The sequence below is a fragment of the Trichoplusia ni genome, chromosome 27 (genome assembly GCF_003590095.1).
Source record: "Trichoplusia ni isolate ovarian cell line Hi5 chromosome 27, tn1, whole genome shotgun sequence".
NCBI classification, from domain to species: Eukaryota; Metazoa; Arthropoda; class Insecta; order Lepidoptera; family Noctuidae; genus Trichoplusia; species Trichoplusia ni.
In genome coordinates this window covers 4,446,247-4,464,748 of record NC_039504.1, presented here as the reverse complement: position 1 = coordinate 4,464,748, position 18,502 = coordinate 4,446,247, and the positions used below count along the sequence as shown (strand labels likewise).

At 44.9% G+C, this 18,502-nt stretch overlaps 2 protein-coding genes across 5 annotated transcripts in view; one reads left to right on the top strand and one right to left on the bottom strand.

Annotated features, from left to right (window-relative positions):
- LOC113505800 (calmodulin) overlaps positions 1 to 17,602 on the top strand; it is a 31,080-nt gene extending 13,478 nt beyond the window's left edge. For 3 of the 4 annotated variants that reach the window (XM_026888627.1, XM_026888628.1, XM_026888629.1), the window contains exons 3-4: positions 14,464 to 14,706; positions 16,732 to 16,947. In XM_026888627.1, the coding sequence (XP_026744428.1) occupies positions 14,464 to 14,706; positions 16,732 to 16,760 (272 nt within the window). In that variant the 3' untranslated portion in view covers positions 16,761 to 16,947. Of the gene's footprint in view, positions 1 to 14,463; positions 14,707 to 16,731 lie in introns of all 4 variants that reach the window. The other variant, XM_026888626.1, reaches the window with a different exon arrangement.
- Positions 3,024 to 6,559, bottom strand: LOC113505797. The gene has a single exon (XM_026888623.1). The coding sequence runs from the start codon at positions 5,325 to 5,327 to the stop codon at positions 3,930 to 3,932; it is 1,398 nt and encodes a 465-aa protein (XP_026744424.1). The 5' UTR covers positions 5,328 to 6,559; the 3' UTR covers positions 3,024 to 3,929.
- Positions 17,603 to 18,502: the final 900 nt, after the last annotated feature.

The window sequence follows — 18,502 nt, the reverse complement described above, 5'->3', positions numbered from 1 at the left end:
ATCGTCGACGTGTCGTTTTGCGCTCCGTCTATTGCGGAGCGCGTTCGTGATTGGCGCGTCGAGGAGGTGGAGACGCTATCGGACCACCGATATATACGGTTCAGCGTTTCCGCTCCTGGGGACCCGGGATCCGGCGCTTTACACCGGACTCGGGAAGCCCACGATGGGCCCTCAAGAAGATGGACAGAGAGCTGCTGATCGAGGCGGCCATCGTTGCCGATTGGTGCATGCCGGCGGTGTCAGGCCGCTCAATTGACGACGAGGCAGAGCTAATTTTGTCGCACCTTAACATTTGGTGTGCGACACAGCGATGCCTCGCGTCCGACGGCGGCCGAACCGCCGGTCAGTTTACTGGTGGTCGCCTGAGATCGCAGCTCTCAGAGAGGCGTGCTTTGGGGCCAAGCGGAGCCTAACCCGCTACCGCTCCAGGCACGCCGGAAGACCAGGTTGGGACGAGACGAGGGAGGCCTCGCTATATGAGGCTTACCGCACGGCAAGGAGCAATCTCCGCCTGGCCATTATACAGGCCAAGGCAAGCAGGGAGAGAGGAGATGCTGGAGGAGCTCAACAGGGATCCGTGGGGGCGCCCGTACCTTGCGGCGCGGAACAAGCTCCGCGCCAACGGGCCCCCGATCACGGAGACCATGGAGCCCCAGCTGCTCCAAGCCGTAGTCTCGTCCCTATTCCCGGACAGGACACAGATTCTCCCTCCGGTGGTGGCCGCGCCTCAGGCGCCAGAGTCACTGGAGCTCATCACGGAGGGGGAACTGGAGGCGTCCATAAGCCGCCTTCGCCCGAAGAAGACCGCCCCAGGCCCCGACGGAGTGCCGGCGCGCCTCTTCGCTGGCACTGGGCCACTCGAAAGTCGATTCCGGGGACTGCTCAACTCTTGTTTGGAGGAGGCAGATTCCCGGATACATGGAAGACGGGGCGGTTGGTACTCCTGAGGAAGGAGGGGCGTCCGGCAGACTCGCCTTCGGGCTATCGGCCGATCGTCCTGCTGGACGAGGCGGGCAAGCTCTTTGAGCGTGTCATCGCTGCCCGCATCGTCCGGCATTTGGAGAGGACGGGCCCGAGTCTGTCGGATTGCCAATTCGGATTTAGGGCGAGGCGGTCCACGTTGGACGCCTTAAAAGTCGTGCAAGAGTTCGCCACGGATGCGGTGGCACGGGGGGGCGTGCGGTGGCTGTTCACTGGACATCGCCAACGCCTTCAATTCGCTGCCGCATCAGTGTATAGAGTCGGCGCTCCGATACCACGGGGTGCCGCTCTACCTCCAGAGAGTCGTGGCGGACTACCTGTCCGGGAGGTTTGTGTCGTTCGTAGGGCAGAACGGCCCCGCAGAGGTGGGAGACCGGGCGCGGTGTTCCACAGGGTCTGTCTTGGGCCCCTCTTGTGGAACATCGGGTACGATTGGACCCTCCGAGGTGCTCTCCTGCCCTGCACGCGGTCGTCTGCTACGCGGACGACACCCTGGTTTTGGCGCGGGGTGCGAACCCCGCAGAATGCATCCGGCGTGCGACCTGCGGCACGCAACTCGTCGTAGGTCGCATCCGGATGCTTGGATTGGACGTGGCTCTGGGGAAGACCGAAGCGCTTTTGCTGCGCGGCCCCCGGAGCCAAACTACCGGAATCGACGCGTGCCTGACAGTGGAAGGTGTCCGTATCCCACTGTCAGGCACTATGAAGTATCTCGGCCTGGTCCTCGACGGGAGGCTCAACTTCCGAGAGCACTTCCGAAGGCTGGCGCCCAGACTCCGGGCTGCCGCAGCTGCTCTCGGGAGGCTGCTGCCGAACGTCGGGGCCCCGACATTGGGTGTCGCCGTTTGTACGGGGGGGTCATCAGGTCGATGGCCCTCTACGGCGCACCCATATGGGCCAAATCGTTGTTGCCCGACAGTCGGGCGGTCCTGCTTGGCGCGCAGCGTGCTGTCGCCAACAGGGTCGTCCGTGCATACCGTACTGTCGGGCACGAAGCCGCGACTGCCTTGGCGGGGACGCCGCCTTGGGATTTGGAAGCGAAGGTGCTTGCGGACATTTACACCCGCATCACCGAGCTCCGGTCCCGGGGCATTGAACCCTCGCCGAGGCAGCGCGAGATATGGAAAGGTCAGGCCCGCCTCGTCACCTTTAGGAACTGGGAGCTGCGGCTCTCACGACCGACGGCGGGGCGGGCCATTTGTGAAGCGATCCGCCCACAATTACAACCGTGGGCGGAGAGGCGGTACGGTGTTTTAACCTACCGCCTCACGCAGGTGCTCACAGGGCACGGTGCCTTCGGGCACTATTTGTGTCGCGTCGTCAGGAGGGAGGAGTCGACTGCGTGCCATGAGTGCGGTGACGAAGACGACACCGCATTGCACACTCTGGCCGTATGTCCGGCTTTGCCGAGCCACGCTCCGACCTTCTGGCGGCGCTAATTTGGGTTCCCTTTCCGCGCTGCCGGCTGTTGTGGCTGCGTCGATCAGCAGTCGCGCAGCGTGGAACGCACTGCCTCCTTCTGCGAGACGGTCATGTCCAGAAGGAGGCGGCGGAGCGCGCTCGGGAGGAAGATCCCAGCGCGCCCGCCATACGCCGACGTCGTATGGGGCGGCGACGTGCTGCGCACGAGCGCAACTTGCCGCCCTAGCTAGGGTCTGGGCGATAGGCACGGGGGTGCATATCGCCCGTCAAAACAGACCCGCGACGGGGGGTCGCATTTCGGTGTGACGGGTGCGACCCCATTACGAGGCGAGGAGGCCGACGCTCTTTACACGTCGGCCTCCAAAAACAACGCGAAAGCGAGCCGCCGGCCCTACTCAACGGCCGGCGGATCCCCGCGGCCGGCACAGTGTTGTCATATTATGTAACACCACGTGCCGGCATAAAACGCGGCTGACGTCACCCGGCGGTTAGGTTTAGTCAGTAAGAGTCTGACACTACCCGTCCTCCCCCCCGGGGGGGCGGGTGTCCATGAGGATTCCCCCGCCTAAAAAAAAAAAAAAAAAAAAAAAAAAAGGTTAGGTTAGGTTTTTTTTTTTTTTTTTTTTTTTTTTTTTTTTTTTTTTATACTAGTACCTCCAACATTATCGGAGCCTGTTTTTACTCGAGCCTGATTCATTCCAGTTCTATCATTCATGCCTCTCGCACTTCCATTCCTCATACTACACTTTCATACTTCATCTTTTATTGCTTTTACCGGGTGGGATGCCCGTCTATCACTATTTTTAATTCAACTAATCTAACTACTTTTCTCTCTTTATTTTACTGTTGATACTTATTTCTATAGGGTAAATAATTTTAGGCTTTGCTGGTTTATTTCTTATTATACATTCTTTCTTGTTTCTGGTCTTATCGTGATGTTTCTTAATCTTGTTACAATTCCCAATCTTTTGTCTATATTTTTCATTTTTATTTGATAACATTTCTTAACTTTCTTAATTCTATTGCTTAAATATCTAGTACGGTTTACAGTTTTATACTATTTTTCTTATATCTATGGTGAACTTGAATATTATTAAATATTCAGACATCATATAGTTTTTTACGATACATATTTTAATCTTATGGCTAATTCTGTGCGTTGGTGCGTAAACTCAGTGCAACACTTGACTTTTATTGGTCTTAGAAAGTTATCAATTGCAACCCTAATAATGGTACCATGTCTTATTTTTACCGTCGTTGCCTTGTTTCCAAGCATTGTGCAGTGTATTATTCGTTTACCAATGGGATGTTTTAGAATCTTTTTCTTAAATTGGTTCCATTTATTATTAAACAGCTGCCAATTCAATGTCGACTTCCCGTTATCAACTCTTGGGTATCGCGTTGTGCTTTCAGTTGCTCCCCAAACTAATTTTCGGAAACGTGTATACACTGCACATGTTGTTGCAACCATGAGGTAAGTATTTGGCCATATACGTTCGGGTTGAGTTGGTGCTTTTACGTTGCCCTCAGCAATACGCTATTGTGGAGCGAGCTAAGGCATCCCATTTTTTCCGAATCGGGCACGATGCGTCAAAGACGTTATGCTCTGCATTACTGAATTTCGCCCTCTCACAATTCTTACATTTTGGTGGCGTTCCAGCGAGGAAGTCGGCGCACTCGGTCCTGACGTGGGGTCCTCCGCAATGGCTACACAGATCCGCTGGATCAGTGCAAAATCGCTTGCCATGGCCATAACCAAGGCAGCGGGTGCACTGGACCAGCGGTGTCTGGTCTTCTACCTTCACGGGTTGCAGGTCGATCTGCACCAGCTTCCTCGCCAAGGCTTTTTGCCAAATGATGGGCGAGACACTGATGACGGCATGGCATGTATGTGGATTTCGGGTTCTCCTCCGGTAGCGAAACTCGACTCTATCCTCGCTTTTTTCAATCCCAGAGAAGAGGTCCCTATTTTGGTTCCTCAGGGCCTTCAATATATCCTCGTCTTTATGTATATTGAGCACTCCCCGAAGAACCAAGAGAGGGTCTCGATTTTTCACCTCTTCCACAGTTAGGTGTTCTTTTGCCGCCATCAGTTTGACCTTGAGCTTGTCTCTCTCCGCCTTTGAGCTCAATCCGATTATCACCTTCCTATCACGTGCTTTCCTGACGTTACGGACCTCGACCCAACCCTCTTTGGCGTCGACGGCGTCCCTTATTTTTTCAAGCACTCTCTCCCCGGAGTCTTGGTCATCTGTGGAGGAGACCACTACCGAATGGAGCGTTTCCCTGACGTACGGGACTTTATCAGTCTGGGCCGTAGTTTTCGCAGTTACGCTCGCATATGTTGTTGTGGTCACCTTCTCCAGGAGCTGCTTTTGGGCTTGCATTTCCTGCTTTAGCTCGGTTATCATCAGGTTGTTCTCCCGGAGCAGCCTCGCATGCTCCTCAATTTGGGCCGAATGCGGGGCTACCTCGGGGACCGTAGCCGATGAGTCCGAGATTGGAAGTACTGCGGTGTTTCCCTTCTCGCCGTTTTCTGCCGGCAGACCCTTGAGCTCGCTTTCAATCCCTTTTATAAGGGAGAAGAGCTTCGTGAGTGCTGACATTACCTCATCTTTAATTTCGGTCTTGAGGTTCCTAGCCTTGCCGAGATGGAGCTTTGCCCGAGCTATGCACTCTCTTGCCTCTATGGTCCTTGTCTTGGTCTGCCTCGGAGGTTCCACGCCGGTTGAAGCATGAGGCGGCGTTCTGGCGATCTGTGTACCAGGGTTCCTAGATGTGGGGCCTGCGTTTGCAACTGCTCTGGCGGCCTCCCAATCTTCAATCCGGTCCCCTATGCTTCGCCTTTCTGATGGCCCTACCTCGGGTTTTTTGGGTGAGGGTTTGGAAACCTTTTGGGGGGGGGTTCTGATTCCCGACATCATTGTGGGTTGGTGGTACGCGTTAGGTATGGGTAAAATAATATAATAAACTTAATCTAATGCAGCAACACTAAACAGTTGCTGCGTATATAGTCAAATATCTCTACTTTGTAGAGTATTGTCGTGTAGCACTGGGTCCACGTGATCACGCAGCAGTCTTATATATAAAAAACAAGCAATTTAAAACATAAAAATAAAATAAAACAACAATAAGAAAATAAAAAAAATTTAAAAAAATTTTTTGTTCGCGCGGGGCTTCACAGTAGTACCCTTTGATAGTCCTCGCCGAGACCTTTCCAAAGACCCCAAGCTCACCTCCGTACGCCTAGTGGTTCCAGAGATATTGATGTTAGAAAATCCAGACTTTTCGTGTGCGGTGTACCTAGAAAAGTTCTAGGTGTGATATCTCTGGGTCTATGGGACGGATTTTGGCGTGCTTGGGCTCGTTGTTCTGGTCGCGGACTGTGCTACAAGTTAGGCTAGGAAAAACGCCTGAAAATTTCAGGACTCTAAAAATCCAAAATTGCCAGTACAATAGGGGGAGACCAGTTAGTACTTATATCTAAAGAAAACCCCGTCTCTCTAGGACCTCCGGTTCAGGAGTTACGGGGTGTCGAAAATTAGTTTTGACAGTTCGGAAATGTCAAACGTCAACTTAAATCGTTCGTTTCTCCACTCCCAGAGGTCGTAGAAAGCCGAGCTTGGGCTTATTTTACTTGTATTGACCTATATTGCCTTATTCTATGTTTTCAGGAACCTGAAAATTTCTGACCCCGATTCGCCTGAAAAGATTTTCAGGCTAAAGAGGAAGCTTCCCCAAGGCCCCAGAAGGAAACCCCAACCCTCCACGACAACCGAGTCCGGAGATACAGACTGTTTAATTTCGCCAATATGGCCGCCGAGCTGTCAAAAGTCGGACAAAAACAGCTATAACTCCGCAACCGAGCACCGCAGAGAGACGCAGCTTCCACAGGAGCACTTGGCTCGACTTACTCTATGCTAATTGGCGGTTTTCAGGCCTAAAATTTTTCAGGCCCCGAAAAAGGCTGAAAATATGGAAATCTTAATTCTAATGGTCTCCTAACAATAATACAAAAAATCCTAAATCTCTAAGTCCAAGGGATGCTGAGATATTGAGCGTCAAAATTTCCAGACTGAAAATCTGGAAAAGTCTAGAAACCTATCTTCGCCGTTTCTCAAGCTATCTGAGCGCTCCTTAGGCTTGGTCCAGCTGAAAACCATATGACAAAACCTATCCAGGAGTAAAATTTTAATTATTTTAATTATTTAATGATTTATTTAGAAAAAATACAGAAAAATTAATAACTCAGTCAATTTTTTACCTAAAATTTTGAAAAAATATCTAAATTTAGAGAATTACAAGGCCTTTCAATCTAAATAAAAAACAATTAAAAAAATTTAATTTTGCTGAAGAAAATTTTCAGAAAACTGAAAATTTACTTATTTTAAAATAAAATCTAAAATTATAGTACTTAAAATTTATTTCTCCTTGCAGGTGTAGTCTTCACAGCAGCGCGCAGCAGGCAGCAGAAGAAAATTTGGGGGTCGCAGATCTTGTTTGGAAGATATAAGCTCCCAAAGTTACGGTTTTTAATATTTATTATTTAAGCCCCCCTTGGAGCTAAAAATCTGTTCTAAACAGATTTATGCTTCTTCTTAATGGGTCTTCTTAACTACAAAGTAACAGCGCCGTACCTTAAAAATTGAAGGACCTCGTGTGATTTTTGGAGGTTAGGAAAATCCCTATTTTCCTGATTTGTACTTCGGTGGGACATCCGATTTTCCTGTTCGAGGTGTCAAACGACGCGCCTTTTTGAGGCCCACAACACGGCGTAAAATTTTCAATTGGTCACCACTTAAAATAAAAAGTTATGACACAAAAACTGGTATGACACTTTGTTCAAAACACGTGTTTTTCACTTTTTTCTCAATAAAAATTTTTCCAAGCTTTTCCGGCTGATTTCAGAAAATGTTCTGGATGCGCGGCACTGAGACGCAACTTTTAAGGTATCACTTGTCGTTGTAGGATGAAATTTAACCACTTTTTTGAATTTTTTTAGTACGGAGCGACACTGTTTTTAGACTGTTCCGACCCGTGGTTGGGTTAGGTTAGGTTAGGTTAGGTTAGGTTAGGTTAGGTTAGGTTAGGTTAGGTTAGGTTAGGTTAGGTTAGGTTAGGTTAGGTTAGGTTAGGTTAGGTTAGGTTAGGTTAGGTTAGGTTAGGTTAGGTTAGGTTAGGTTAGGTTAGGTTAGGTTTTAGGTTAGGTTAGGTTAGGTTAGGTTAGGTTAGGTTTTTTTTTTTTTTATTGATCTTTGGTTTCAGTTACAGAAGTTTTGATTTCGCATTAGGATTTCAGTTGTGGCAGCTCGCGCGATTGGATACGCTCCCTGCCACCACCGATGAGATTTCGCATTCTTTAAGTCTTGAGTTTGTTCATGCGTAGATAGAAAATATATATATATAAATATTTTTTTTTTTTTTTTTTTTTTTTTTTTTTTTTTTTTTTTTTTTTTTTATTCTAGCGAATATGGTGTAAAATTTAGGATATAAAATGTAATCACGTGCCATTATAGGCTTTTAATTTTGAAAATATGCGGCTCACGAGGTCCGTGTAACTTGTCAGCGCTTCCATTCTCCTGAGCAGCTCCATTACGTTGTATGGATCGATGTCACAGTGTATGCAGAGTGACTCGTGCCGCATTCGATCAGCAGCGAACCTCGGACAGGCTGTCAACAGGTGTTCCACTGTCTGGGTTGTATTGCGATCGCAGGGACAGCGGTCGTCAGGTGTTATGTGAAATCGGTGTAAGTATGATTTGTGGAAGCCGTGGTTGGTAAGTACTTGTGTAGTGTAAAATTGTGTATCTGTATGCTTCCTGAAGTGTGTTATGTCGGTGAGTTTTGGAAAGATGCTCTTCGTGTGCTGTCCCTGTTCGCTTGACGTGTAGCGAGCCTGCCAAAGATCCAGACTGCGCATTCGGAGCTTGCGTTTCACATACGAGATAGGGAACGAACTGTAGTCAGGTGATTTGTGAAGTGCTGTCGCGAGTTTAGCCGCAGCATCGGCAGCCTCGTTTCCAACATCGCCTGCGTGTGCCTTGACCCATTTTAGTGTTATGTGCTTTGTTCCACGGTGTGTATGTATGATATTGTGTATCTGTGTGACGAGAGGATGTGTGTTGCTCCTGTCTGCTATCGCTAGTAGTGAGGCTTGTGAATCTGTGTAGATGATAGTGTTTGTATATTTGTAGGTCGCCCATTTGCAGGCCTCCAGAATGGCAAAAAGCTCAGCTTGAAAGACCGTGCAGGAATCGTGTAGCTTGAGTTTCTTGATCTTGGTCGGTTGCCCTGTGCCGCCTGGATCAAAGCACACAAAAGCAGCACCCACAGCGCCGCTTTCCTGTTTGCTGCCGTCAGTGTAAATTTTGTGTGTTCCGTTCTCTTCTTGGTGATGAAGGTCATTTTTAGTTATTCTCAGCGCAGGGTGAAGTAGTTCGCGGACAGGTGTGGGCTGTTCCAGCTCAACGTCCTCCGGCAGAAGGTGAGTGGTATTGGTGAGACGGGTCTGTTCCACGTGGTGTACCTCTAGAATTTTGAGGTCAAGCGGCATGAGCTGCGCAAGTGCCAGTGCTGCGTTGGTGGACACTGTCCTAAACGCTCGGATAGCCTTCAGCGCAAAGCCTCGCTGGAGGCTGGCCAGCTCTTTACGAGCGCTCTTTTTCTTAGCCACCTGACCCCATATTCCCGCGGCATAGGTAATGATGGGTTCTATTACGTGAAGGTAGATAGTGCGCGCATTTTCGGGGTGGGTGCCCCAGGTTGGCCTAGCGTAGACGCACAACTTGTTGAAGATGCGCGTGGCCTTACCTATCACGTACCTTAGGTGTCGTCGGAATAGCAGTTTTTCGTCTATGACGATCCCTAGTAATTTAATCGCGGGCACGAAATTCAAGACCGTGCCATCCATTCGGAGCTGCGCGGACCTGGCCCTCGGCGTGAAAGAAATGACCTGCGTTTTTTCCGGTCCGAAATTGAGTTTCACCTCAGATCCCCAATTGCTAATAGCCGCAAGGATGGAATTCGACACTGTTTGTAGTTCCTCTTGTTTATCAGCAGTGACTATGAGGAGAACGTCGTCCGCAAAGGCCTGCATGTGGCAACCCGCCGGCAGCTGCATGTCCAGGAGGTCGTCCAGGATCATGTTCCACAGGACGGGTCCACACGCAGACCCCTGTATGCATCCCTTTGTGAGGACTTTACACGCGCGCGCTCCGGCGTAATCCAGAGTCACCGATCGATTTCTAACGTAATCCCTGACAAGCCCATAGATGTTATTGGGTATGTCGAGATTGGTGAGACGCTGGAAGAGAGCAGGCCACCAGGCATTGTCAAACGCTGCCTTAATGTCCAGTGAGACTGCGATGGCTAACTTCTTGTTTACTTTGGCTTGACGAATGTGGTTCAATGCGGTGTTTACAGCGAGTGTTGTGTTTCTTTGTTGGCGGAACCCAAACTGGTTTGTATTTAATTTATTCTCTGATTCTGCTTTATGGACTATTCTTCTAAGGCTTCTCAACCGTCGCTCACATCAGTTACGGCTAATTTTTTCGTTCGTTCCGGCTCGTTGGATTTATTGGTCTTCCTAATTGTTATTTGTTTGACCGCGAACCACCAGCCTTTTCTTCAAAAATGACAATCAAAACCCACGGAAAAATCTCTTGTATTATCTTCGTCGTCATCAGATCAGATTGAACAGATAATATACATCTGTTGTCTATATAATCAAATAAAGCAGAATTACTCACAGGCTTATTCATTGGTATTAATTGGAGCCTGCAAATTGTCACATTAATGTGGGGACCATAAAGCAGTATTTATGTTGTTAGTAGAGACCAGTTGAAATAATACAATAGGCCGGTTGAGTTCATCAGCAGATATAGACGCAATAATGTAGTATTGGTGGGGGTGCGTGGGCAACGGGCGCGATGTGTTTATGGACTATGCGCCCAATCTCAAACGGCTTAATCGTACTTTCTCCGATTCAAGCGATGTTTACGCTCGGTTTTAGCTCGTCAGGCCCATGGCATAACCGCACTTGTTTCTTGGCGACCAATCCAAGTAAGCGATGACAACTTCACAACAAATTTGTTTGATGTTTACCGGAATGATTATGATCTCGCGGACAGTGACTGCTACGTTGATTAATGCGTGCAGATGGGACAGGCAGATATAATAAACACTTCATTAATACCATTCAGCTCAGATTTATTTATCCCTGCTTTGGGTGCAGTTTATGTAACTTTCGTCACCCAATCCACACTACAAACACACTAGAATTCCAGATAACTTCAGCTGTTATCATCATTTATGTACAAACACTCTTTTTAAGCATGAAGACAAAATATCTACTGAATGCTAAACAAATAATTTATGTATGTTGCTCATATATACTCATAGTTCCCATAAAATCGCATTACACATGTTTGGTCATGTCTAAATATTAGTACTATGGGAGGATATTACCATAATAAACATGGAACACGGCTGCTATGTAAATTGTGTCGTGCATGTTATTTTCATTCGTAACATTTCTGGTTTTGGTCGAATGCAAATGTCTGGGAAAGCATGCCAACTGTGCGCGTTCCGGGGGTGGATATTGATCGTGTTTGGTCGGCCGGTCGGCCAGGCACGACGGCAGCCCCGGCCCGCCGAACTCGCAGCGTGGATTTTTATTACAACTTGAACAACTCTTGTAGACAGGCTGACTTTACTCCTCTGGAAGTACGTTTAACTGTAAAAATGAAACATTACATTGCAAGTGCTTAACAAGCTAGAGAACAAAATTTTCCGGTCACAGCAAAAATAACCTAAATCAGCAACAGTGGAAAATTCTTCTATTCTCATCACATAAAATCAGCTCATGAATAAATCATTCCGCTACATAGTAAAGGATGATGTGATATCTGCCATCGGTGGACGTGAGGAGACAAGGTTTTTTGTCGAGATGATAAATACTGTATTTGGTTGTAAATAGGTAGGCTCGCTAGCTGACTCACGTGTGACTCGCTTCTCTTAATTGCTATGCGTGGAACAGAACACGGAACTACGCAGTTGGGCAAGCTCGGATTCTGCTGGTATGACATTTTTCGTCACTTATGCATCAGTAGCCAAGCTAAAACTGACCTCACAGGTCCCAGGTTGATCTGAAAACATCTATTCTAGTAAATTGAAGATATTAGAATTATCTTTTACTAATGAATTTTAAGCAGTAACTAACGTTCATTATCCGACAGCTGATTCCAATACTAAAGCGTACACAGACTGCAGATTTACAGCTGAAAAATAACAGGTGTGCGGCCACTTCGATGTACGAACATCACGTAAACTCTTCATAAAACCCATTGTAGCTCTACAACAATAAAAAAAATTCTCTAGCAGACAGAGGCAAAGATAAGAAACAGAAGTTGATCGTTTTTTTGAAGATTTATATTGTCACCATGGGAAAAAAAATTGAGCGAGTACATTATGTGGATTATGTCTCAAGAAGGCTTGCCGCGCTTTCTTTTGTTATCCGAGACTTCGCATTCTCGAAAGCTCGCCGTTTCTCTCGCACACTTATTTATAGTCCGCGAACCACCTCGGAAAGGTTAAACCCAGAATTAGATCGGCCAAACTTAACTCGAACTTATTTTTGCATCACCTCAGTCCGAGAGAGTACCTACGGCCGCGGAAGGAACTGATTAATAAGTGATTAACTAGCACAAGTATGGAGTTCGGATCGATGTTTTACATTCCATCAGATTAGGTTACTTATCTCGAACTGTAAAGAAATCTTTTAAAAACTGCTATGGCCCATTTTAAAATCAGTTGCTTACTATTACTAATATCATGTACATTTATTTTTAAGTTGAATTTGTGTTCCTATCTACGTTTTAATTCAAAAGTATTTGTTCGAGAAGACCTTGCGGCTACCACCTGTGCTCTCAAACAAGATCAATGAAGTGACTGTTTTATAAAACTAACACAAAATAAATACACAAATGTCTACGCAACAGCGTTACGTAGTATTTTAATGATCGTGCAGAAAATCCTTGGTGCGGCTATAAATTATTCAACTTTACGTATTCCCGTCCGTTTGTCGATCAAATCCCGGTGTTTGTTTCGTCTCTCATTTATAAAGCACCACGTGTGCATTCAAAATACAGTTTTTGGTATACATATAACATAGTATTTTTATTAGGTTTACTTACCATAGTAATAACACTGTGTTTTATAAATATAATTTGATTCACACGTTCATGAGATACTGACGAAATACTTGCTAAACATCATTTGATGTGCAAACAATGTAGCGTTTATTGAATCCACAAAAATGTTCTCAGAAAAATGAAAAAATATTTTATACTCCCTTCATTAGCAACACTTTGTAACACAAAGCCACGTACATACAAAATTATCTTTTATAAGAGTAAGATGTTAACCGTTACAATGTCTGAAAGAACGTTTTGATTTGTTTATCGTAAAAAAATGTTTCAAATAATTTCCGTAATAATTGTGTACACGTGTCGCTCGCGTGATAACTCACAATATTTTTATGAATCCGGTTCACTCTAGAGCGTGCAAGGTATTCAATAATTGACATCTTTTTGTAATACGACACTGGAGAAATCGTTATTCTTTAGAAAAAGTATGTAAAATTGTGCACCTAATTAATAACAACTTCGCCTATCTATTCTCACAATATTTTAGGAAAATTTTTAATAGGTAAAATATATCGTGATAGCCATAAGGGTAATGTTAGCACGAAAAGCGTTCGGCGCGCGTGCCCGATTCTATTGATTCATGCGCATTCATAACGAACTATAGTTGAATACAGCATGCAGGCGGCGATCAAATTGACGAACCGAAATTGTACGAATAACGTTACTACAGGATTGCAAGACGACGGTAGTTTGAATGATAACTATTATTTTTCACTAGACAAACCTAATACATTAATTGTTCAAAATAAATATTTATGTAGGTCAACTATTGACAGTCCCATGTTCAATAGATATGTCGGTCAGTAGTAAGCCTGATTTATACAAGATCTACTCTTATCGAACCCGGTTAAGTGACAAACCGGTTCGGACATACAATATATAAATCTGCATGTACTTAATATATTTGGAGTACTTCGATGTAGTTTCATGAGAAATGTTGAACATTAAGAACAGTTATATATTAGTTCATATCGCCGTGTTTGCATTAGATAAGGTAAAAGTAATACCCATGATGTTAATTTGGCGATCAAAATCACGTCCACCACGCTACACTGGGCTTTTGCGTTGTATACAATATCACGGGCGACCTCGCTGAATGCCAATGTTCATCAAATATATTTATATGTTACATTGTTATTTCTCTAACATAATGGCAATCGAAAAAGATATCCAGTTTGCCTGTTGACGTATCTTAAGTTTAAAAATAAGATAAAGGTGGTGATAAGATGAACACGCTTACCAAGTAATAACATACACTTTATCATCTTCGGGGCCGAAAATATTTTGCGAGTTGTAACGGTGTTTACGTTAAGAATTAATAACCAACAACTGTTGTTAATTTACGAACTCATTGGTTTTCGTCTACAACCAATAAACTTGGAAAACTAGTCAATACTATAAGAATTATATCAGTCATTATGTAATTTACGCTAGTATCGTAAATCTCTCATAGGCCCCTTGATCTTGATACGCAGTGAAAATTAACAATTAATTTTATTTTATTTATCCATAGGGCGCACCTGCGCGGTTTAAGAATGATTCTCTGTTTATACTGAATACAAATTGTTTACATTCTACGTTTTTTTTTATATCTGGGTTAGTTATCTATTCGCTTAATAGTTTTATTGTTTTAACGGTTTTATCCAGAACAAACTAAAATACCTCGCCTACTATTAGCCGTTGTTTCCGTGGAGATTGAGCTATTAGACAACAGCCGCATCTTAACCTGGTTAATGTTTGTAACAGATCAAAAACTTAGAGATTAATTATGAGGATATTATTATTTTATTTAATGTAATCTACATGCGGTTTTCTCGAAACAAAGATTAACGTGGACTTTTTTATTTAATTTCAGGCAACGGCACGATAGATTTCCCTGAATTCCTGACGATGATGGCCCGTAAAATGAAGGACACCGACAGTGAGGAGGAGATCCGCGAGGCGTTCCGCGTGTTCGACAAGGACGGCAACGGTTTCATATCGGCCGCCGAGCTGCGCCACGTCATGACCAACCTCGGCGAGAAGCTCACCGACGAGGAGGTCGACGAGATGATCCGTGAAGCCGATATCGACGGCGACGGACAAGTCAATTACGAGGGTCAGTACACCACGCCGATCAACCACACCACTCCTTACCATAACGTGCTTCTAACTCACCTACACACACCGGCCGACCGTTATTCATGTTTTATGCTATTCAGAACTTGTTCTCTAAATGTCAGTTGAATTAGAATTTAACCAAATTGGCGTCCAAAATATTAAGTAACACTAAATACTATGAATCTGAAGATTTCAGACGCATGACACTTATTTTATGTATCGTGAACAGACTGAATATGATTATTACCACCCTCTCGAGAGACAGACTCGGTATATTACGACTAACTCGCACACGAGACTCCAGCATGTAGTCTATTAGTACGTGTTCACACTAACTATTGGGTTATGGTTGCTACAAAAGCGTCGGTTTATTAATAAACTGACTCAATGAAAGCATTTCCCCTATGACATAAAAAATACTTTGTTGTTATCCATTTGTTTACGTTCGTCTTGATTTGCGTACATCAGGTTTTTATGTTATATGTTACACGTTGACTAATTTATTGAATCTCTGCCATGCACTGTAGTCGAGTAGAGAGCGATCTAGACAGTGAGCAGTCTCTAGACTGTACATCCCTAACGCTCTGATCTAGATTAGTTACGATTTGAACCGGTCAGACACCTCTTCGATGACAATAGTTCGCTTGTTACGTTGACCGCTTGCCCCCTGGGGCCCTCCCCCGTATGCATGGTTAGGTCCAGTGCCAGGCGCCGGGACCGCCGACAGCGGGCGCGGACCTGCCCGCCGTCGGCGCGTTCCGCTCCTTTTAAGTAGGCGCAGTCTGTGATCCATCTTCCGACCGAGCGTTCTCTCTCTTGCAGACTTCCATGCACTCGCCCAAATCATTTTCGCTCGCGGCGACGGCAGCCGTTAGTGTTCGGCCTGCCGCCACACTTGTGATATTAGTACAGTAACTAACCATAAGAAAAGACTCTACGATAACGCTGTGATCTCGAAACGATTTCCCCTAATAGTGTGTACGCCTACGTCGAGTGCGGTACGACAATAGGTATACCCCAGTGTTAATCTGAATGGTTTGCTGCTCGTTTATTAACTGTTCCTTACCTTGGAGATGTTAGCTGATCCAGCCACTCCCTGCCTTTCCCACCCTGCCCGCCCCCTCTAGCCCCTCTCACACTCTTGTTGGGTTCTCACCACTTGACTATCGATTGTGACTATTTACTCACTATTGGCGTGGCGGATCGTCTGCAATTTTGTAACCATATTTTTAACGGGGTCTACAAAATTACACACGTCCGCTTCACAGGGATATGTTGAATATTGTTTTCCTGTTGATTGGTGCATGTGTCTAATATCTGTATAGAACTTTTCTTATAGAAATACCACCTGGTGATCCGCCCATCCGTAGTCCGAGTGGCCATAGCTAGTCCCGCCGCTTGTGTCCGTGCCGCGCCGCCGGCCGCACTCACCCACACCCACTCACACCGCACTGCCTAACAAACGAGCAGCAAACATTGACGCGATCCGCGATCGATACAATACCGACTCCCTCGTACACTTGTATAGGCTTCGCTCTACACATTCGGATCATGTTCGCAGCGCTGGTATCTAATCGAGTGCTTCCGCCCGACATATGTGATTACTTTATCATTAATATATTTTGTGGATATATCCTGAGGGTGGTATTTCACATAATCCCTTGTAGTGGCATGATGAGGTACAATATGTATCTTACGGTTTATTTATGTTGTCGGTCGAACCATCAAGTACATGCCTCGCTTTGTATATTATCGTTGATGATCCGCGCAGGCATGTGTTTGGTGAGGACTAGATTTATTTGTTTTGGTAATACATCTAGTGGTTATCTGTCTAATAGCGGTTACATCTAATTAGTGCATCTCTATCTCTGTCGGTTACTTTCGTTGTGTTAATAATAATGTCTGTGTTAACATTGTGTCTTAGACAAGTTATGCAAGGGTTTATGTGAAATGTTTCTTGTAAACTCTGTGCCTGTTTTCCGCTGACGACCCTTACTAATGCCGTCTTTGTTTTGTTTTCCAGAATTCGTCACCATGATGACGTCGAAGTGAGCCGCCGGCTAGTGTGTGTGTAAAAAGCAGAGAATTTAAATATACATTTTGTTTCATGACACACAATATTACCATCGTATTGGACCTGCATTTCTCTAGTGTTTGCGATAAATTAAATATTGTCATCGTTTCAGTTTAATGATGTACTACTTGTAACGTATGGGCGCGGGCGGCGCGCGGCGGCTGACTATCGCCCGCCGCGCGCCGCCTCCGCCTTCTCTTTTTATTTAGATTTAAAGTATTCCGTTAATTTTACTATGTAAGAAAAATTTTAACTAGCGGTACAAAGGGAAAACGAATAGGTGTGCGTCGCAATGTGATGGTATAAGTCTCGGGTTCGTGTCGGCTCATAATTTATATTTGTGTATATTTCGGGCGCCCGCCGTCCTGTATGTGTGCGTGCGTGCCTCTGTTTGCGTCGCGCCCTAGTGTATGCGGTGCTAGCGTCCCGCACCTTTCCGATACATTTTAATGTAAATTTTTTTCAAGTATGAGATATTTATAAAGTACGTGAGGAATAAAAATTTAAAAAATCCCAAAAAAATATAGTGTACCCGGCGGACGGCCCGTCCGTCCGCTCCACTCCGTGTACATTATGATCGTAATAAATGTTTAAATTTAACTAACTCAGTAAACGAATAAATTAGATTTATTGGTACTGCATTAACTGTATCTGTAAATGACTTGATAAATATTATATTTCTATTGTTGGTGAAACTAATTCTATCGAAATGGAAAGTAATCCGCTCTGTTATTCTCTTACCACATTTGATTCATTCTGTTATTAAATTTTACAAAAGACATACTGAAAATAAATGTTTCTTCATTTTTAGGTCAATAAGCATCGGTGTTTCATTTAGCCCCCGTTGTGTTGATTACGTATTTCTGTTTGTTCACCCGAGTACCTCACCTCCAATCCCTAGTTTTATTCTCACTTTCAACAAAATACGTGCTATGTTAAAGTATGCTATAATACACTAAAGAGTGATTTAATTACTCGAATATGTTTTATTATATTAACAAATGTATCGGATAAGCATACTATGTAAAGCTTTTTCACTTGATAACTGGTCAAATATCATAGGGGTGTCCTAATCTGATGTGTTTGCATTAGCATTAGGCAACTCGCCCGTCCGTGACTGTCAGGTTGGCTCGATTTCACAAAAAACAATGCGTTTTTGTGAAACTACTACTACTAGAGAACGCTGCACACAGACTAATTGCATAGATATTTTGTCGTCTCGTGGATCAGCCAATCTGACTGTTAGCCCTCTTGCATCTTCCGCTCACTTGAGTTGCGTGTCACCTGGCGTTGTATGCAAGCAGCGCATTCCACAGATCAGTACACTCCCATTAGCTTTCTGCACTGTAAATGTGGATACAGTTCCAGTTCTATTTTGAGTCTGCATGTTGTGAATGTGTCTGTGACACTCGTGATATAGGAGAAATCCTAAAGAAACTTAAGTAAACTATAAAATAAATATGTCGTAAAAATGTTTTATTACTATCAAATTTTACGTAATTGTCTTGGTTTATTTATAGGGGCGGTTGAGCCTTGTTACATCCATAAAAAATCACGCCTACCTACTGATTATGAGCCGAAGTAGAGAGATGTTCAGAACTCATTACCCATTCAATAACTTGGGTTAGTTCAGTTGATCCCTAACCTCAATTCTCATAATTTTGAAGTGTTGCATACAGGAGTATTCTAACAAACATTTCACCCTATGTCTTAGAAAATA